Source organism: Prinia subflava, chromosome 1, assembly GCF_021018805.1.
Source record: "Prinia subflava isolate CZ2003 ecotype Zambia chromosome 1, Cam_Psub_1.2, whole genome shotgun sequence".
NCBI classification, from domain to species: Eukaryota; Metazoa; Chordata; class Aves; order Passeriformes; family Cisticolidae; genus Prinia; species Prinia subflava.
In genome coordinates, this window is record NC_086247.1 from 94,664,607 (window position 1) to 94,687,045 (window position 22,439).

At 36.3% G+C, this 22,439-nt stretch overlaps 1 protein-coding gene across 3 annotated transcripts in view; it reads left to right on the top strand.

The window, feature by feature from the left end:
• Window positions 1-22,439, top strand: part of ATP9B (ATPase phospholipid transporting 9B (putative)) — a 166,371-nt gene that overhangs the window by 19,396 nt on the left and 124,536 nt on the right. For all 3 annotated transcript variants that reach the window (XM_063403788.1, XM_063403796.1, XM_063403804.1), the window contains exons 2-5: window positions 4,533-4,706; window positions 13,699-13,849; window positions 17,205-17,318; window positions 20,889-20,997. In XM_063403788.1, the coding sequence (XP_063259858.1) occupies window positions 4,533-4,706; window positions 13,699-13,849; window positions 17,205-17,318; window positions 20,889-20,997 (548 nt within the window). The remainder of the gene's footprint in view (window positions 1-4,532; window positions 4,707-13,698; window positions 13,850-17,204; window positions 17,319-20,888; window positions 20,998-22,439) is intronic.

Below are 22,439 nucleotides of genomic sequence, written 5' to 3' on the forward strand. Positions count from 1 at the left end.
CCGGTTCCATGGACTGATTTTCCAATGGGATACTCAGCTTCGAGACCCTTTATTGATAATTGAGTGGATCTTTACAAACAACCAACCTACAAAGACAATTACCACCTTCCAAGAAATCATGGCACATCTAATAAAAAAGGCCAGAACTCGCCTCCGTTCCCTTGCAGGGTGTGAGTTCACATGCATACACATGCCATTAACCGGTGGAGACCTGGAACATTTGCTTCAGACCAATGAAAATCTCCAGTACGCCCTAGATAGCTATACAGGCCAAATTTCCATCCATATCCCAAAACATAAACTTTTTAATATAACCTTTAATCTGACCCCAAAATTAGTACAGAGTAGAACACCTCTCAAAGCTCTAACAGTCTTTACAGATGGCTCGGGGTCATCCCACAAGTCTGTAATGACATGGAAAGACCCTAAGACCCAAAAATGGGAATCTGATGTCCAAATTGTGGAGGGATCTCCACAGATTGCAGAGTTAGCAGCTGTTGTCAGAGCCTTTGAGAAATTCAAAGACGAACCTTTTAATCTCATTACAGACTCTTCATATGTCGCAGGTATAGCTATGAGGGCAGAACAAGCCCTTCTCAAAGACGTTTCCAATCCAAAGTTACACCAATTGATTTCTGCATTAATACGTTTAATCTCCCACAGAAAACAATCTTACTATGTAATGCATGTAAGGTCACACACTGACCTCCCAGGTATCATTGCAGAAGGGAACAGGAGAGCAGATGCTTTGGCCATGGCACTAGAGACTGCTAACATCCCTGACATCTTTGCCCAGGCAAAATTGTCACATGCATTTTATCACCAAAATGCAGCTGCCCTTATTAGAATGTTCAAGCTCTCAAAAGATCAAGCAAAAGCTATTGTTGCCACGTGCCCGAACTGCCAAAGCTACCAGATACCATCTGTGGGGACAGGAGTCAATCCCCTAGGACTTAACAGCTGCCAGCTGTGGCAGACAGATGTCACTCACTTCCCACCTTTTGGAAGGTCAAAGTATGTGCACGTATCGGTTGACACGTTTTCTGGAGCAGTGTTTGCATCATCTCATCCAGGAGAAACTACACAGCACGCCATAAAGCACTTCCTCCTTGCCTTTGCTACCCTGGGAGTACCAAAACAGATCAAAACAGATAATGGACCTGCCTATGTCTCTCGTAAGTTAAAAGAATTCTTCAGTGACTGGGGAATAGAACACAAGACAGGCATACCTGCAAATCCCACAGGACAATCCATCATAGAGAGAACACATCAAACCCTCAAAAGAGTCCTCAATCAGCAGCGAAGTGAAACAAAAATCATATCTCCAGCTGAAAGACTCTGCAAGGCTCTCTATGTCATCAACTTCCTAAATGGTACAACATCAGAGCCCGACCCTCCAGTACTTCGCCACTTCACAAATACCACCCAAGCAAAGCTTGCTGAGAAACCACCTGTGCTAGTGAAGGACCCAGAGACTCATCAAATTTCTGGGCCTTTCCAGTTAATTACTTGGGGGAGAGGATATGCGTGTGTTTCACTACCATCTGGTCCAAGATGGTACCCAGGAAAACACATAAAACCATACCTAGGCACTACAAACACTACTCAGTCAGACACTGACAAGAGTTCTTCTGAGTTGAATACAAGACCGCCTCAAAACCAGACAAGTTCTGCCTGGAGACGAAGGCGTCGCCGAATATCCACGTACCAAAGAAAAAACCGACCCATCCCACGACAGCAGAAGAAACAGAAAAGATGAACAACATTCTGCTGCATCAGTCAAGCTATAAGCCAGACATAGCTTGAACACAAACTTGTCCTCTGAATTACATGTCATTATCTTTTTTTAGAAAATTTTTACCCCAAAAACCCCTATTATTCCCTTTCCCAACTCTTACCAAAAACCCCTAACTTCACACCCACTTACCCATCCCTTGTATAAAAAAAGAGGGGGGGAGGGGGGAAGGAACAGAGAAATGGAATGAAGGAAAAAACCCAAACCCTTTCCTCCCATCATGAAAGATAACAATTTTTGTTTGTATTCCCTATCAGAAGCCTTATCCCTGTCCAGAGATGAAAACTGGTGTTCTCCTCACTTCTGTTTGGATGCTCTCCATCGTACCGTATGCCTGCGGCTGGATTAGCCCCCAGCCTAGTCATAATGTTTGGGTAACCTTAGCAAAAACATTGAAACAGGATAACATGTGCTTATCCATGGGCAGCGTTGATAACCCACTTTCCACATGTCTAGTAGGGATTCCTTTTGTAGCAGATGACTGGCCCGTCTATAACTCTGAGCTCCTCCGCACCACAGGTAAGAGACCCAATGCAGTAGATACTTGGGATGATTGGACAAAAATATTACCTAATGCCCTAGAGGAACCCCAAGAATTGGACTTGCTGGGGTCCACCAAAGCAGCATACTGTGTTAAATTTTACTATAGACGCCCAAGGAATAATGGGCCAGAAACTAATCAGTTAAAAAACACATACAGAAAAGACATATCACCCATTAACAAAGCCTATAACTATCCGGATTGGTGCAATTACACCACTCGCGTGATATCTGTATCCTCTATCCATCCCAAAGTACTACCCAAAGGGATGTTTCTCATCTGTGGTGACCGAGTATGGGCTGGGATCCCCTCACGCCTGCAGGGAGGTCCCTGTAGCCTTGGGAGACTTTCTACCCTCACACCAAATATTACCTTGTTACATAATTGGAAAAAAGAAAGTGAAGCAAATCGCCACAAAAGATCCTATACAGAATTTGACGAAACCTGTGATCCCAAATTATACAATTGGAATAAACCAAAAAGAATTGCTGTCTCCCTATTCTTACCGTGGGTAGCTGCAGCTAAGGCCCTTGGTGAAATAAATCACTTAGGCTGCTGGCTTAGTAAGCAAGCCAACGCTACATCTGCTGCCCTGAGTGATCTTTTAAGGGATGAGGAAACCACAAGACATGCATCTCTCCAGAACCGCGCCGCGATTGACTTCTTGCTGCTCGCCCATGGACACGGATGCCAAGACTTCGAAGGGATGTGTTGCTTCAATCTCTCATCACGCTCAGAATCCATCCACGCAAACATCCAAAAACTGAGAGAACTTGTGAAGGACTTAAAAATAGAAAAGAACCCAGACTGGGTCAATGACCTTTTTGGTCAATGGGGATTAACAGGATGGGTTGCATCTCTTGTTAAGGGAATTCTGTGGATTTTCATTGTAGTTGTCATTGTATTAGTTATGTTCTCATGCCTTATCTATTGCTTTAAAAGAACTATAGGGAACGCTTTTTTATTAAATACAGAAAGTGGAATTGTTGCAGCCGGGAAGCCTGGTAGGCTCCCGTGGCGGTCAGTTGCTTAAGGGCAGAAATGCCTAGTCATGGTGACTAGGCCAAAATAACCCTTCTCCCGCGCTTGGACCCTCGCTTATCTCCCTGTAAGACAATAGGTCACTTTGTACCCCGAACCATACCATTGGACACCTTTTCAAAACCTCTGTACCCTATAAAAACCCCACTTTCCCCCAGCTCAGCAGAAGCCGCTGTCCCTGGAACCCTTCACGGAAGAAGCTAATAAAGATTCATCTGTGGAACTCCATACGGCGCTTCTCCTCTCTCTCCCTGCGTCTGCCAAGGCACCTTAGCAAGCTTATGAGCTGAGAATCACTGCTAAAGAGCTGATCACTGCTAAGAGCTGAATATCACTATAACTAAGCTTGCTAAGTGTTGCCTGTGCCCGGGAGTCTTGCCGGAGTTGCTTGGACAGGGGGGTACGTAAGTGCACCCCTAACCAGGACCAACCAAGGCAGCCGAGACACCGACTGAAGCTACCGGGGAAAAACAAAAAGAGTGCATAATAGTTTCTGGGGAGGAAAGGACCATTGTTAGCTTAATGTTCCATGGATCCCACAGGCAAATCTTCTTGACTCGCTGAATGTTTTTGTGTAGAATTATAAGAGTAACTACAATGTTTTCATAATTAAAACCAAGATACTGATGAGTGGTGTAGAAAGTGAGGCTCAAAGGCCTGCACACACAAGAAAAGACATAGGGAAGCAGGTTGCAAAAGCACAGTGGAAATACCAAGTCTGTGCTTCCATGAAAACTCAAGTCACTTGTGTCTGCTATAAGCTTTGCAAAGTAACTTCTGTTTAACAAAATTGTACAAAGAATGCTTTGAAAAGTAGGAAGTTGCAACTTTGTATGCATAGAATATATAAAAACTAAGAATTTCCTTGGAATTATTTATATTATGATTGACAATGACTGCAGGTTGTATTTTTGCTGTATTACAGAATTTTAACTAAAATTGGAATATCTTGTTATGTACCTCTAATATATGAGATATCTTGTTATATACATATATGTTAATATGTGTTAACAAAAATGCATGAGATGCTTAGATGAAAATATCTCCCTAGTAAAATTCCATGTGGCAAAAATTAACTTGTTCCTTTAGGAGATTTCCGGTAGTAAAAAATTATGTATTGGCTATTTATGTAGTGCTTTTATCTCATTTTGCTAGGTACCAAGTAGAAGATGAGTCCTCTCATTTGGATGAAATGCCACTGATGATGTCAGAAGAAGGCTTTGAGAATGATGAGAGTGATTACCATACTTTACCAAGAGCCAGAATTTCTCAGAGAAGAAGAGGCTTAGAATGGTTTATCTGTGGTGGCTGGAAGTTCCTTTGCACTAGGTTTGTCACACACTAGTACTTTTAATTAAAGTTTTTAAGAAATTAAAGTAACAGTAACTTTGTATTGTGTGATGTATGCAGGGTACAGAACACAGAATAATTTGGTTGTCATGAATTTTTTGATTTATTTGCCTGCATTTTCCCTACTAGTACATTACCAGCTGTTAAAAGCAGTTCTGAAAAGCTGATGCAGTTGTGCTTCTCCTGTCTGCCTTGCTGACTTCCAAGAGAGATCATGAGCTAAACTTGTATTAATCTGAGGTCCATAATTTGGAATGTAATCCTAGTTTTCACTTCACTCAAAACTACATTAGGGTAGAGGGGTTAAAATTTTCACTTTTGCAGATATTAGTGTGTTAAACTTACAATATATAAAATATAATAATTATATAAAATATAATAATTAAAAACCATAAATTTATTGGTGTTGCTGTAAGGAAAAAGCAAATTCATCAACTAATAATTAGTTAAGTCTTCAACTTTAAAGGTTTAAGTATAAATGTCACTGGTGATCTTGGTGTGAATTACAACTGAAATTAGCTCTTGTGATTTGGTTCTTGCTTAGAAATTTTCTGTGCCAAACTCCGCTCTTTGTAAGTACCTTGGAACAGTAATTTTCTAATGAATTTTTAGCAAAAGTTGTAAGTAGAGAAATTGCTGTGAGGATTATTAAGGATCTTCCTTTTTCTGTAATTTGGAGTGATAAAATCTGGGAATAAGTAAAGTGAAGTGAGTGAAGCATTTTCAGTGCTTCACTTCAGAAGCACTTCAGAAGCACTTTCACTTCACTTTCAGTGCTTCAATTTTCAGAATTTCAATGATGAATGCTTTCTTTGGCAGATATTTTTAGATCTGATTTAGATAGAAGTCTTCACAGCTGGTTTTCATGGCACCTTAAAAGGCCTGTTGTTTTACCTGAGCAAAGCTGTGTTTGTACATCTTCAGTTTTTTGAGATCATTGTTACAAAGCTTAAAAAAATGATCTGTGTTGATTTCTGTTTTATATAATGATTTAGCAAAATCTCACGGTTTATTAATTTTATTAGAGGGATTAAGTGTTTGGAAGGTAGAAGGAAGGAAAGAAGGTAGAAAAGCTTACAGAAGTAGTGTTTGTATATATAAACAAGTTTTGGAAGCAGTGGTTCTGTAGGTATAGACCTACATTTTAGTTGTTAAAAAAATAAGTATTTAAAGAAGCTGTTAATCTTTTGAACATGTCTTAAAATTTAGATACATTTCAAACAATATACTTTCATGTGAATTCAGTTCTATAAGTATTAGTGATTGTTAGTTACTGGTTATATTCCTGTAAGTTTCATGAAAACAGGCAGATCAGTAAAGACTGCACCCTGACATGGAATTTACAGTGTTTAGATAGAGACAGACAATTGCAAGGTGAATTGTTGGAATTAATTAAAAATTGTAAGAGATTGTCACAAGAAATGGTCATAAGTGCTGAAGATTACAAAAATTCATGTTTCTGCTTGCTTTTTGAAGTTGAGAGGTACATCTCAGCTTCCAAGCCTAGAAACATTCAAACCTGTTGTTTAAATTACTTGAGTCATATTTGTGATGGATTTTTGAGAAGGGAAAGAGAAAGGAAATTGCACTATGAGTTCTTTTTTTTTTTTTTTTTTTTTTTTTTTTTTGTTATGCTCATATTTTACTGGTAGTATAGGTTTGTAAAAAGAAAAGTCTTCACTAAGAAAGAGGCTTTAGGGAAGTATGACTTACGCTTTGCTGATTTCCTCGTCTGAATTCAGACACAATAAAGAGTCTGTTTGGTCATGCGTTTATACCTACTGGCACTTTAATTACATTAGTGTTGTCTATAACAGAGCATCATAGCAGATAATTTTCATTTTTCATGGAAAAAAAATGAAAAAATGACCATCAGATTCCAGAAGCAACTTGAAATTTCAGTTGGATATTAGGAGACAGAGGATACTCTCATGGGAAAGCTGCAAATACCTGCTTAGATGAGGTAGGGAACAAGATGTGGAAGGAAAGTGAATCCCATGGTATCTTATCTACTGGTCCAGTTAGGCTGGATAGAAACCTCCTCTTGGGTGAGCATTTCTGAGTGTGTCATTGTAGTAGGGAGATTTCATCAGGGCTGAGAGCATTATTGAGGCTTCGTAACTGATAAAAATCAGGGATGTGCAATCAGTGTAAGTTACTCTTTTTGATGGTTTCTCATTATAATAGCAATTATAATACAAATTTTTGATAGGGCCTGCAGAATAGTTGTGTTTTTGAAATGCCAATTTTCTGTTGATAAAGTTGCTTAAGATCATGCAAAAAATCATGCAGGAAACTTGGAGGCTACTGTATTGTTATACCTGCAGTATTTACCCTGTGTAGTAGAATTAGTTACAGTGTTTTTTGTTTTGTACAGTTACAGGGATGTTAAGTATTGGTTTGGAACATAGTTGTGTGTTGATGCCTTCACACTTGAAATGGAGAGGAGCATGTAAGGAAACAATTTTAATGTGTGTTGGTGTATTCATGAAACTTATTTTCAGAAGATAAACAGCGTTCTTTTAAGTGTGGTGTAAGATCAACGCAATCTGAGACTTGTTCAGTTAAACAGAATTTAAAATTTCACCCTATTTTTATGGAAATCAGTACCTCATACCTGTATCTGGGTGAGGTCGAAATCTCAACTTCAACATCTAGAATTTCTTTTTGTGCTTTAAGTGAAACTGTAAATTTTTCAAAGCTGTGACAGAAAGGTGAACACAATAAAAGATTAGGCATTGTTCTGGAGCTGAGCTCAGGGGGCCCCTAATTTCTTCTGGGTTCTCAGTGAAAGTCTTGTGTTCAAAATCACTTTACATGTTGCAAACAAACAAAAACCCCCATACCCAGTAGGGGTTTTTGTCTATTTTACATTGTTAGGATTAACCTCATTTTTTGTGAGAGGAAGTTTTTCCATCTCTTACTTTGCAACTTTAGGATTTTATATTCTATAGATTTTTGTGTCTACATCAGAAACTGTTACTCTTCAGTCTAAAAAGTTTCATCTTTGTGGAAGTAAATATGGAAGGTTTGACAAAGCTCTGTGTATTTGAAAAATGATTTTGTAAAAATCTTTTATTCATCTTTTAACTTCAGTTTAGACAATAGGCTTATTGATCAGATCTGAATAGTGTGAGCTTTATTTGCAAATCTCCAGCTCTTTAAAGAGTTTTTGCATTTGCAAGAAAAAAATCATAATTAAATTAAATGTTGCCTTTGATTTTGAACAAACTGAAGACTTAATTCAACCAGTATAACTTTTAACTTCAGAAACTGCTTATTTCTTCTTTCATAACACAGTTAAAAGAAAACTTTGTGATATAGCAGCTGTTTTGTGGTTGTAGTCATTTCCCCTTTAACTTACAAATTCTCTTCAAGCTTGTGAAATTATAATGCACATAGATCAATACTCTGGAGTTCTTTGGGCTGGATTGATTTCTTTCTCATGAGATTTACATTCCACTTGTTATCAAAAAACACTTTGTCCCTATGAAAATGGTGCCATTGAATGGCATTTCCATATGAAGTGAAGGGGATATCAAATGCTCGGATTAATTTGGGCTCTAAGATGGCCTGTACGCTTTCAATTAATCTGCAACGCATTTGTTATGCAGAAGCATGGGAAAATGCTGATCTTTTCAGAATGACATGACCACTGTGTTGCTTTTGGCCTGATTACTGAAGCTACCTGTTGAGTACAATAATTACAGTATGTTTTCTTTGCAGAACTAGTTTCTGCTACTTAAAACCTAATAAGGAAAAGCTGACCCTTGCAGACAATATAGAGCTTTTATATTATCTTTCCATTCTGATGAAAATGCTGTTTTGTGAAAGATACTGGCAGTTAAGCTTGTAGGATAAAAGTAATGAAAAGAGAAAATAAAAAAGCCTTTATCATTAGCCTTTATCTCAACTGCAGAGTCAGTTGAGACTTTTACTTCAGCTTTTGACTTGTAGAGATATGCTCTATTTATGAAAAAGTTAAGGGGTCTTATTTAACAATTACTCCAGGTTTTGGGTTGTTGGTGGGGAGTTTTTTTGGTTGGTGGGATTTTGTTGTTGTTGTTTTTAATTTAAATATGGTATTGGTTACTAATATGAAGACAGCGGTTATTGTTCCTCCAGATTATAATAATACATTAGGACGCAGGTTAGTAAAATGCTATTTAATAGATATGTCTTGAGGTTCTTTTATAAATTCAGTTATTTATCATATATACAGTCTGTTATATTGATACAGACAACACAGCTTGCAGCTAGCTTAAGGAAAAGGCTTTCTGGGCATGTGTTGAATTTTCTGCACAAGGGCATTTGAAATAGAAACTTAAATCAGTAAACAAGGATGCACTTTATAATTTTTTATTACCAAATCCCTAGCATAACACGTGGTTTTACATAAGACTTCAGAAAAATCTGAAGTGTGTCTCAGGTCTCAATCATGCTACATCTTGCATTATGTTTCTAGGCTATTTGAAGCTCACAGAATGTTACTCTCATTTATCATACAAATTTACTGGGTACAGAAAGCCCATTAAAGGATCTATATCCTTGCTCTCAAATATATTCTCTATCGGGGAATGTTAATTCAAGAACAAATTAGAAGTGTGTGGGGTGTTGATAATCTGAGTTACAAAATTTTGGGGTAGACTTTGGTGTTAAATTTTTAAATTAATATAAACTGTTCAGTATTTCTAAGACCAGCATGTCCACCTTGTATTCTTTCTGTGATAGCAATAACTGCTGCTGAGACGGTAAATAGCAGAATCCAACTTATTTCTATTTTTATGGTAGTAAAGCTCATCTGAATCATGACATAATTGATTTGGGCATAACCTGTACTATATTCATTAGATGAGACTTCTCACATCTGAGAACTTGACTGCTCTTAGCTCTGTGTCAGTCAAATCCCTTTTCTCAAACGTCTCACAGTTGTTTCCCAGGCAGACATGACTATTGCGTTTCTGCTTTTTGGCATTGCTAAACGAATGGTCATGATGCTGTCTGTTGATCTGTAGCAAAAAAACCCCTAGTTTCAAGGAGGGGAAGACTCCCTGGCCAGGAAGGCAGTGTACTTATGTTGCTTTAGGTGAATGTTTCATTTTAGCAGTAGAGAAGTCTTTAGTGTCTGAGGAAGTGATTCTCTGAAAGAGACTGTTCCTAATCAAGTATTCAGTCTGTTTACAGTTCAAATTCAAAAACTGAACAATGCAGAATTTCAAAGATTGTCAGAGAATTTCTGTGAATGGGACTATAGGCAGAGCTGTCATGCTAGCTTACTTACTCCAGGAAAAAAATACTTTCCTGGGAACTTTTTTCCTACAGTTCTGTTCTTACGTTTCCCACTATATAACTAAGCTATCTCTTCTGTTTCCACACCCCTGCCCTGGAAACTAACAAGTTTAAAGCTTTAATGCCATGAGCAGTTTTATCAAGTAAAAATCCAAGTTGGCATTGAGTGGAATCATTTTGCCTTCTGCTGCAAACATAACCTGCATTGTTTCAACTATTTTTAATGTTTTTGCTATTTTTAAAGGTTGGGGATGGATATAACTGCAAATAATCTCCTTTTATTTGGCCTTAGTTTGCAGCTGGATCGATTTGCAGGCCTGGTTTTCCCATGAAGTTGCATGAGTATTTGTGCCAGCACAAGGGAAGGAGAAAGAATCCACACCTTTGTTGTGGGGGGCAGGAGGTACTGGGCATTACGGCCGCAGCAGGATCTGTTCACAGCCATTAAACTAATTGTGGAATCCTGAAATGGAAAGACTGCTGTTCATTTTGCTTTACAGACAAGCTTAAGTAATATTTCTGATTTGTGTGTTACTAAATAACAGGGCTGTATTTTGAAAGTTGAATTAATACTGTTACAATTTTTGTGATAGACTAATTATTTGTCACTGTTTTAAAGTGACTGGGAAAAGCTGAAGAAAGCACATTTCATTTTTGTAACAAAAATAAAATGCATGTTTACATCTATCCTATCATGAGAGTTTCGGGGAGAAAATCTTAAGAATCCAGCATTTAAGATTGAAGTATTTTAAATGTCAGCTTGTGAGTATTGTTGTTGTGGTATTTCCATAACAGAGTTATTGTTTCTTTGAATAATTTTGCTATTGGCATAACCTTCAATTTTCTTTAAAAAGAACCAACAACTTTGAATTCCATTCTTTGGCAATTAATTTGTAATAACCATGGGATAATGTAGACTACATACAAGAACACTTTAATAGGGATTGTGGCAATGTAAGCTAACTACCAGCCTTCCTTTGTGCAGTATTTGTGTATTTCATGATTCTGTAATTGTGAATAAACAGACTAGGAAAGGACCTTAAGCAGTTTCCAGTCAATTCCTTGCCTGTACAGAATGAATTATATCCATCATGGATGTCTGATCTAACCACATTGTAGAGATCTGCAATTGCAGTCTCCTTAAGTGTCTCCTCCACCCCTGTCATTAAAAGAGTTTATTCAATAACTGTCCATGTAGTGCCCACGTTGCTTATTGATTTGCCATAGTTGAAGGTCTGTCATTAGTTAATAATGGAAGACCTAGAGAATAATTGTCCCTTTCCTCTTTGTAGCTGGTTCTTACATCCTTGAAACCATATTAAGTCCACACTCAGCCTTCTGTGATCAGCTCTGTTTCTTTTGGTGTATCTTGTAGTCAGCCTGCCCTGCTTTCTAGACCTGTAATTGTTGTCTTGTTCTTGTGTGTGGTCTCTGTTTTCCCAATAGGCCTGTTTGTTGAAATTCGGTATTCAGAATGGTCCTGTAAGCCAACTGAGATCATGCTAGCACTGACTGAGAGAAAGGAATACATTCATGACTTGCTACAAGTATGCTTGTCCACACTGAACAGATGTCTTTTTTTGCACGTGTATAACATTCTCATGCAGTAACTGAGATGCCATCTGATTTTTGAGCATTTCCTGGTTCTGTATTTGTGTAGTGGGTTATTTCTTTGTAAACTGTGTTGCTCTTGTACCTATTCAACTGCATTCTGTGTCTTCCAGGTAATGTTTTAGTTTTGCTAATCTGTCAAGGCAGCCTGGAACTCTGATCTGCTCTTGGCCTTTAACCCTCTCACTTCTAGTTTATTTGTGGTCTGAAAAATGAAATATTCAACAGTCAATTACCCAGTAAATTCTAAATAAAGCTTTACGGACCTTCACTGAAATTACCTGGCTTTTATGAAAGCTGCTCTGCAACTATGATTTTTCCAACTGCATTGGAAATGCAGTTCCAAGAACATGTTCCTTTACTTTTTTTAAGATAAATGTCTTGAGAGTTAAATTTTATTAGAGACATAGAATCATAGACTGATTTGGGTTGAAAGGGACCTTTAAAGATCATCTAATCCAGCCTCCCTGGCATGGGCACAGACATCTTTCACCAGATCAGGGTGCTCAAAGCCCAAGGAGTCAGTAGAGGACATGCAGTCTCAAGCAGTAGTGCAACTGGTTCTTCTCACAGTTAAATGAGTTCCATTTTAAAGATTGTTCTTGGCATGTCATTGTTGGTTGTGACTTTTGTTTTCTTACAGGTGTGTACAAATATGTATGAATAGGTTGACTACACAGAATTGATCCAGTAAACTGTGCTGAGATGATTGGATTGTAAATTTCTCTTTTGTTCTCAGCCAAATTCTTCCTGTTGGTTTGAATAAAATTTGTAAGAACTTTCCAACGGTTTTTTCTTTTTGCTGCATCAAAACTATTGCCAGCATATTCAAAAACCTCACTAGAAATTGTTTCTCATGTCAACTTCACCAGCTGATGTAGCTGAAATCTGCTGTTATCAGCTCAGTCAACTGCTGAAGGTGAAGAGCTTGGAAGGACTGTCTGCTCAGTGTTCTGATTCACTTGCCTAAAACAGACTCCCAAAATGATTGAGGCACCTTCTCACTGTATTAACAAATTAATACAGATAAATTCTCCTTTAATGTATGGGATTGTAAACCAAGAATAGGCAGTGTACAGCATTTTCTTTGTAAATGACCACTTTTCTTTGCAAATGGTGTCTATGGTCTGGATGCTCTGTAGGTAGTACTAGCAAGTACTTAAGCTGATTACATTATGTGAGTTGAGTCACATCCATGTTTGTTCCTTGTTTTACACTGTTTGTAAACAGTGTGTTGTTCCTCAGAGGCATCATTCCATTTGCCAGCTTTTGTTCTTCCATGTTGTGACCCCCTCCCACCATTCCTGTATCCTTCTCCAAAATGCAGTTGTTTAAAGGTTGCTGAGAGCTCTTCTCTGTCTCACTGCTCATGGTTTAAACTTCTTCAGTAGATTTGTAAGCTGGTTAGGCAAGGATGCTGTTCCTTTCTTCTGTGAACTGAAGTTCCCCTGAATTGAAGTTCCCCTGCAAACTGAAGATTGCAGATCATAGTGCAATCTGCATTTGCATAGTGGGCTTTTTTTAAAAAATTTTTGTTTGTTTGTTTTGTTTTTGTTTGTTAGGTTTGGGTTTGTTTTGTTTTCAGTATTTGACAGTAAGGCATTAGCAGTGGTATGGAGGAAACTGAAGATCTGCAAATTATGTGGTAATTGTATCCAAAGGTACTGAAATCTTTTTGAACTGTATCAAACAGAAGCCTTATTTCTCTTCAATCATTAGCATGATTAGTAATCCAAGTAAAAGAAATTAGCCAAAGGATTATAAAGTATGATACAGAATCTTATTAACTACAGTTCTTTGAACCTATGTCAGGGTAAGGTGTAGTGGAATTTATCTTTAGTGTATTAGGATTTTCTGCAAAGAATGTGCAAGTGTTTATTATATGCATATGTCTGAGTGAGTTCACTCTGAATTGCCCTAAATATTAGATGCTGACATCATGCTTGCTTATTTAGATGGAACATTTTTAGCCTGTTTTTCATAGGTATTTGTCTTCAGGCATTCCAGGTTTGGAATTGTGATTGTATTGTACATTTTTAGTTTTAAAATAAACAATTGTCTTTCTTTTCAGTTGTTCTGATTGGCTCATAAATATTTGTCGAAGAAAGAAAGACCTAAAGGCTCGCACAGTGTGGCTTGGGTGTCCTGAAAAGTGTGAAGAAAAATACCCCAAAAATGCCATAAAAAATCAAAAGTACAACATCTTTACCTTTATACCTGGGGTAAGACCACTAAATATTTTCTGGTGTAGGGCTGACTGTATATTCTGTAGTGTTTTTTGACTATTCCACAAAAAGATCGTTTTATTTGCCCAGGTTCTTCTTTTTTTTTCTGTGTTTGTCTCAATGACTACAATGAAAAATTAACAGTTGCAAGCAAGATTGCATTTTTATTAAATTGTTTGGTTTTCAAAGGGATATGTACTTAATTGCAGTTTGAGTAGTTGGAATTCAATGAAGATTTTGAAATTTGAGATGGATTTCTTTGCACTTTTCTGTTCATCATTAGAAATTTGTAGTCCTTTTTAAAAAAGGAAACACTTCTGCATGCAAAGGGTTGACTTCAGTTGAGAAGTAAATACTTCAAAATTACAATTTAATCCCAAATTACAATTTAGATCTACTGTGGATCTTTTCTCATACTCCTTGCCATTGAAAGTGTAATAAATAATGAATTCTGAAATAGACAACTTCTTAAAGGACAAAAACCACTAACATCTTCAATTTTTATCACGAGTAGGCCTAGTTTAGTGCATTTCAGAGTTGAATTTGTTACTGCAGTTTTTTGGCAGGTGTTTTTGGTTTTGAGTACAGTTCTCTAGCAAATACTTTTGTTGTGGAGTGGAAAGGGTTTTTTGCCAGTTTTGTCCTAGGAAGCTGTATTGTGCCATAATTTCAGTTTTTTGCTTGTATTACACACTATGTATATGAAGACAGAAAAGACATTACAGTTTTGTCTTGTATGTAGTTTAAAAAAAAATGTGTTGTTATAATATAATTTAGCAACTGAGAAACAATTTTTGAAACTTAAGTACTTAAACCTAAAAATGTATCCTACTGTAATACTTTAAATTTTAGTATTACACTTCTACTCATATTTTTACAAATACCATCCAAGAGTCCTGTGTCCTGTAGCAAAAACTGTTTTGTACTTTTGAATACAGATATGCTTTGTCTTAATTTTTTTATTTATCATACTGATTTATAAGAGTATCGATTCTATTCTTCTGGCCTCTTTAGTCCAATGACTGGCGGGTGTTTAGTAATGCATTTCCTTATTAAAACAACAACAAAAAAATTAATGGTCTTGTAATTAAGACTGATCTCCTGTCAGGGAAATAAAATGTCACTTATAACATGTTGATAAAATATTCTCATCATTATTGGACAAAGCAAATATTTTCTTCCATAGTTTAAATTATTAAACACACTGAAATTGGTTAAGCCACATATGCTTACCTAAAGATCACAAAATTCATTAAGCATATAGTAAGCCATTGATTATTGCAACTAGAAATCTGCAGTGTAGATTACAAATCATGAACCATATTCATATTCCTTAAAGGGATCAGCTGCAGTTTGCAGTTCTCTATTGTGAGAGAGAATCTTTGTGATTTTTATCTTTTAAAAATCTTGGTTTTACCCAATAGGTCAAGTCAGATTTTTAATTTGGTGCTAGTATTTAAAAACTCTATAGTAACTTCAAAACTGTGATCCTAAATGTAAAGCCCAATAGTTGGTGAAAATGAAATGTTTTCAAATTTTAATTTTAGATATAAATTAAGACTTTCATTTATTAGAATATTGTGTAGCTGTCTTTTTTTAATGCTGCTTTACTAGAATTAATTGTAGGGAATATCACTGCATTGATTCCAAACCCGTAAATATAACAGTCATAAATATTGACTCCAGTGATGTACTCTGGTTGAAATTTTCATCATGTGAAATTTTGTGTTCTCTTCTGTGGTTTTTTTAAGCACTGAGGCTGGCAGTGGGTAATATTCAGTGATTTCATATCCAAATACAAACCGAAAATAATGCTTAGATTAACAGAATTTTACTTGTTGGCTAAAAGAGCTGTAACATTTCCAAAATATCACCTAATTTGTGACCATTACCTAAAATACGTGCTGCTTCTCTCTTTATACCAGTCTGTTCAATTTCATGTACATCTTGATACAGCTGCTTAGGAATTTTGCATGAGTTACCATAAAACATATCTTCTGTGATGGGTGGGTTTTGAAGATACCTCTCCTGAACTTCAAGGCAGTAGTTTTATTAGTTTTATGTAGCTGGAGAGTTTTCAATTTGCTTAACTGGACTGAACTGCTTAGCTTTGTATTGAATGAACTGTCAGTGGTCTGCCAGGAAGCAAAAAATTTGTAGGAAGGTGTTTTTTAACTTTGATCTTCTCTTACAAGGTCTGCCTCTCCTAAAGTACTGTCTTTGACCTGGTGTATCAAGTTTTTTGTAAACAGTTAAACATACTAGCAAAAATGAGTATATGAACTTCATCAGGATGAACATAAGGTGCAGGTTCAGCCTGAAATCCTTTCATTTTGGAAGAAGCCTCTGACCTTTCTGACAACTTCTAATTTCACTTTTTTACCTTTACAGTTTTACTGGTAAGTTGTGAAATTGCATTTAATGCTCTGGAAAAAAAATCTTACGCTGGGAGGCTGTTTAGCTAGTCTTGAGCTAAACTGGCAGCTTTGAGGTACCACTACTTTGCTGTGCCTACCAGAAAAACACTTTGAACTTTCCTGAATATTTTTCCTAGTACATAGATTTTTACATAATTAAGTAATAATGTTTGACTAGTAAGAACAATAAATATGAGTCAATTAACTTTGGGTTTTATGCAAAGTCATTGTAATATTAATTGAATTTTAAGATTAAAAGATGGAGACAATCTCTAAATGTGGGGTTTTTATCTATTTCAAATGTTTTATCTTTGAAATAATTGGTTATTCATTTTCTAAAGTCTCAGTGTTCCAACTGAAGTCTTTGAAGATTCAAAATTTTATAAAATGAATAATGTTCTTAGTGTTGTAATTACAACCAAAGCAGTCTTGAGAACATGTGCTTGCTGAAGTGGTGCTTTTAATTACCAAAGGAATCTCTGCATCTGTCATTGCTTTGGAGTTTGGGACAATGTATTCTGTGATAAGTCTATTGTGGCTTCACTTACAGGTTGGATAATTAGCTCTGAGTTTAGACCAAATCTTTGATTTAGTAATACATATATCTTAGTACCTGTATTTAAGTCTTCGCACAGTTGTCTTCATGCATAGTCCAGTTTTCAAAATACCCAAAATTTAGCAAATTGCTTTTTCAGAGTGAAAAGAGGCAATACTATCAATGGATTTTTCTCAACAACAATAGGAGTATAATATTAAAAATAATGTAGTAGCGTGTGATGATATGTAATATATTGTGCTATATAAGTACTGTAAGAGTGCTATCTATAATGGTATGACATATAATGCTTTTATATCTCCTATCATGAAAAGGTGTTTTTTATGTATATTATGAGTACAAATTTCAAGGCATTTATCTACTTTCTTTTTCATTTTAGGTTTTATATGAACAGTTCAAGTTTTTCTTGAATCTCTATTTTCTCGTCGTGTCCTGCTCACAGTTTGTACCAGCACTGAAAATAGGCTACCTGTACACATACTGGGCCCCTCTGGTAAATGAAAAATATTATTAACTAGAAGCTTGGGGGTTTTAATGTCAATGAAAGGTTCATGTCTGTGTACGTTGCATAAACCTGCAGCTGGTAAACTACAGTGGTCAAAGAACATAACAGAAGTAAAATACTTATTTGAAAGTTGTTGTTTGACAGCCTTCCCTTCCACTTGCTTACTATGCCTCTGTTCCACGGGCAAGGTTGTTTTTGTCAACCGCCAGGTGCCAGTGTGTAGTGCTCTGTTCTACCTGCTGGTCATGTGAGAGTTTAAAAAAGCAACCAGCTAAAAAAGCTCCAGCTACTAGAGAAACTTACTGGGTAACCTAGATAATTTGTGTGTTAAGTATCTTTCCATTTATTGTTATTTGGTGACTATTTTGTGTTTTCAGACTAGGTCAGATTGTGAGCATAAAATTTTTGCATTCCTTCTATGTCAGTTTTGGTAACAACCTTTTCTCACAAAAATTGAGATAAAATATTTTAAGCTGTGGATAAATCAGGAGGAAATTGTGCCTTGAAAATAAGTTATTAATTAAACATGTTTCCCCTAATTGATCACCCTGCCAGTTGCACTGGCTTTCTTTTGATGTGTCTTTTTATTATTGAGCTCTCTGCAATATTTTGTTGGGAAGCTGTTCAAACCACTTGCTTCTGAGTCAAGTTTCCTATGGTTTGAAAACTGAATGCTCTTCAGAGGAGACCCTTTTGGTAGTCTGCCAGCTGTATTGCCATGATTTGGAATTATTTTCTTATGTGTAACCAGATCATTTCCTTTTCTTTCGTCTTCTTCTCAGTCCTTCCACACTAACTTTAAAGTTTGGAAGAGCAAATGCTTTATATTCTAATTTTTTTAAAAAAATTGGTATTTTTAAGTAGCATTTATTCTCAATAGTATTCGAGAAGAACTGTGACATGCAGACTACTTGAGTAAAGGTCATGCTTTACAAGTCAATAGAGTAAATATTCTGGATTGATTTCATTGTTTTAATTGTTGTAAGGTGTCCTTTTAACTATGGATAAATGGAGAGACCATCCTGGGTGTTCTTCCCACCTCTCCTCCCAGACTTTTGCTTCTGCTGCAACAAAAAAACACTTTCAAGATAGAAAGCTTGTTCAACAGTGGGATTTTAAGTGGATATTTACAAAGTCTTTGTCACTGACACAGTCAGAAAAGACTGAAGTCAGCCTTGTCTGGAAGTTGCTGTATTGACCATGATGTGCTGTGTGCAGTGCCATACATTAGTGGGGTAGTAAGCAGAGAAAGCCAGTAAACCCTTAGCATCTCAGCCCATTTCTGTCCTGCTCAAACAAGGGAGAAAATAATGTATTTTGCAACACCATAAATGGTATAAATATATTTGTCTTATTCAAAGGTATTTTGAATTATGCATCCCAGTTTTCACATACAGCTTGAAAATACCAGTATCTCAATATGTTCTTTTGCTAAACTCATTTGTTTCTACATTAATCGCTTTACTAATAATCAAACTCTCGAGGTAAAAGACAGCAATTGAATGCTGAGCAAAGCATCTATGAGGAAAATACAAAACATTTAAGTTTGATCCATTGGTCTGCTTTTGCTGCTTAACAGATAAATTTAGGTTTTTTTGAAAGGCATGTAACTACTGATAAATCTTCAGTAATAATCAGAGGAGTAGCTATAACTTGTATTTTCTCTCAAAATTTTAAAGGAAAATTGTTTGTCTTCTAAGTATCCTTAAAACCAAATAACTAGGAGCTGACTATTGCTAGAACTGTTTTGGGGGTTTGGTGGTGTTACGTGGATTTTTTGGTTAGGTTTTTTTTTTTGGCCTTTGGTTTATTTCAACAGTTTTTTACAACACAGATACACTTAGATCAATCCCCAAAGTTCTTAAAACAAGGCTATTTTGCTAATTTATTTTCAATTGCTCTAGGGAATTGCTCTAGGGAATGGACTTCTCATTTCCACTCCAGCATACAAAGGTTTTAAAGCATACAGGTTTGATTGCAGGCAGTACACTAAAGACACTCACCTGCTTACGGTCAAAGATGACAGGTTCCCTTGTTAAACTCGCTTCACAATTGTAGCTCTACTTTGGAAGAATATCAACTTCCTTTGAGCAAATGAGTAAAAAGAGAAGTGTCATTCTTAAATTGTTCCTCACAGTCATGGTCGGCTGTACTCAGCTGCTCAGCAACAGGCTGCTAGAGGAAATTCTTGCAAGTAGCACCTTGCATTCTGTGTTTTAATTACTGTCTTGTAACAAGGTGTGTGCAAATGAGAAACACGTTTGAAGGTGCTTCAGGAGTGCCCTTTTTTATCCTGCTTAAATATCTATATTGCCAAGGCATATGAAAATGCTGCTGTCAGAAAGGGAGAAAATCTGATTTTTCGTTCAATTATGCCCTGGGGACTAAACAGAGAATGCTTTCTGCATAGGCTGTTTTTTGTTCTATGTAGATCCACTATAACTGTAGCCAATGTAAACTCGAACAAACAAGTAGTGCTTAACTATAAGTTCACAGCTGAATAAGCCTTGGAACTTTGGTCTGGAACTGCAAAACAGCCCTAAAATTTCTAGGAGGGCTTTAGTCAACACTCTTTTAGGAAAGCTCTACAACTTGACTCCTCTCATATTGATGGAACATTAGGGGAAGTTTGGCAAACTGTGGCCTCCTGCAAGTCTAATGGCCTAAATTTTCTTCTATAAAGTAATGGTGGTTGTCTGAAGCTAGATAGATAATGTAGAATCTTATTTGTTGATATTTGAATTTCGTATCCATCTTATTCATAATAATGAAAGGTCCTTTTACTGGTGAAAATTTTCTTTCACTGAGGGAGAAAACCTCAAGTGCGAAGCCTAAGCTGGAAGATCTGATCTGAGGAGGTTTAGAGAGATAGAGAGGAAATGTATGTGCTTATCCCTGAATTGTTCTGTGTTTTTTAGCTTGCCAACCTTTCTAGCCAGAGACCATCACAGCTGAGTGAAGCATTCTGTGTGCTTCCAGTAGAAGCTGCAGTGGCATTGTCCTGTGAAAGGCGTAGCCAAAGCATTTAGACACTTAGTTTTTCAGAACAAGTCCCCTTTTTCTTTGTCCATATTTGTGATGTGTTGCTAAATAGCTAAATTTAAGATGCAAAATTATTAAACTAGCCATCCATATATCTTTTTCTGTGTATTAGGAAAAGCAGTTTTTCAACATTAGAATTGGAGGCTTTTTAAATGTTTTTGGGAAAGCCCTAAAGTTTGTGGACAATAAGGAAATATGCTTATTGAAACTATAAAGGCTGTCTTTAAGTAATCCAAAACATCTTCCTTTTTTGCATTTTGAAATGCTGTCCAAATTATGTGTACTTGGACAGATAGTTACTCTAATTATATTTGTACGATGTGCAAGTATGATTTTGTTTTTCCTGGACTAAATCAAGATACTAGTTTAACTTATTCAAGGAAAGACTCAAATCCAAATTAAAAAAAAGGAAAGTAAATGTTCTAAGCACATGTTCTTACTCTGTGTACTGTTCCTACTTGTCTATTTCTATTCTAGCACTGAGAATTCTGAACTGCACAATTGTATCTTTAACAGGGCTTTGTTTTGACGGTCACAGTCGTACGGGAAGCTGTTGATGAATTTCGACGTTACAAGAGAGACAAAGAAATGAACTCACAGTTGTATAGCAAGCTGACAGTACGAGGTTAGCAACACCATTTGTATATATCCTTAAAATATTTCATCTTTTATCTTATATATACATTTGCAGACTTTCGGTTCAAAGAAATAGCTAATAGTTTCAAGCTATAATACACAGAATGAAACTTATATTGAAGTAAATAAAGCATGTGATTTGCCTTAGACAAATATGATTGTTAAATTTGGCCTGTTTAGGAATTTTAATAAATATTTGATTGTTTGTCAAAAAAGGGTGTGTATATAAAATTGTATATATTTTTTAAGAATTGGGCTGTTTGGTACTCTTAGTTCAAAGTGCAGTTTACTTCTGAAATTGATGCTGAACAGTAATTCAACAACATCGTCAACTATGTATCAAGTCTATATTGGAAATAAGGGAGCAGTAAATAATTAAATTAATTAAAATTCCCTGTAGCTTTTCAAATTTGGTGGATATATTTGTGCCTAACAAAATAAAGGTGTATTGTAAGTCAGCTTCAATATGAAACATATTAATTTGAATTTTTGCACGTAATTTAAAAGCATGCAATGTCAGGAACAGCCAGTTTTCTTTAATGAAAGGAGAAATCAATTATGACTTCTTTTGGACTCAACACCTTTAACATGTTTTCATGAAGACTTTTAAGGAAGTGAAGCAATTCACATGTGAAGTGACAGTTAAATTTGGTAGGATATTATAAATTTTAAACATGGGCATAAGAGAGAACTATGCATTGCCCTTCACTTTTATGTGCTTAGCACTTTTTACTGAAGATTCAGAACAGAGTGCCACATATAGAGATGCCATGTGTTGTAAGGTTACTTATTATACCTATTATCAAATATAATAAATAACCTTACAATACAACCTTGCTATTACCATCAAAAGGTGGGTTTTTTCCACTGTTAAGGATTTTCCTTGGCATAAAAATTCTGAAAGTGGGAAGTTAAAGGAATGTGAGGTTGCACCTCAAGCAGTTAGAGTATATGACAGACATATACTAATATAAATATTAGTATATGTCTGCCATAGAAGCCAAGTATAAACTCTTTTTATTTCTTCCCAACACACGTTTCAGTGCGCTTTTTAGTATATCTTGGTGAATATCTTGTGAAAGGCAGTGAGAAGAGTAACATCATCAGGTCTTGGAATCTAGATTAGAAACTAAATTCTTGGAGTAGCTCTGTATAATGTTCTCTCCAGGAAAAAAAATCGATGAAAAGCTTGTAATATAACACAAGTATGTTCTGTATGTTCTCATTTTTTGGAGTAATTGAAAAGTAAACAGTCAACTGTCTCATTAATGATGGTGTAACCTAGCAGCTGAGAGTCATTCGTGCTGTTTCCTTGCAGTATGGACACTTGCATTGTTTTCTGGAGTTTCCATACTGAAGGGAGCAACTGTAGGGAATAGTCTCATGTTCTTCCTTTCCTTGGCAGTCTGGAATAGTGTTACCACCATTTAG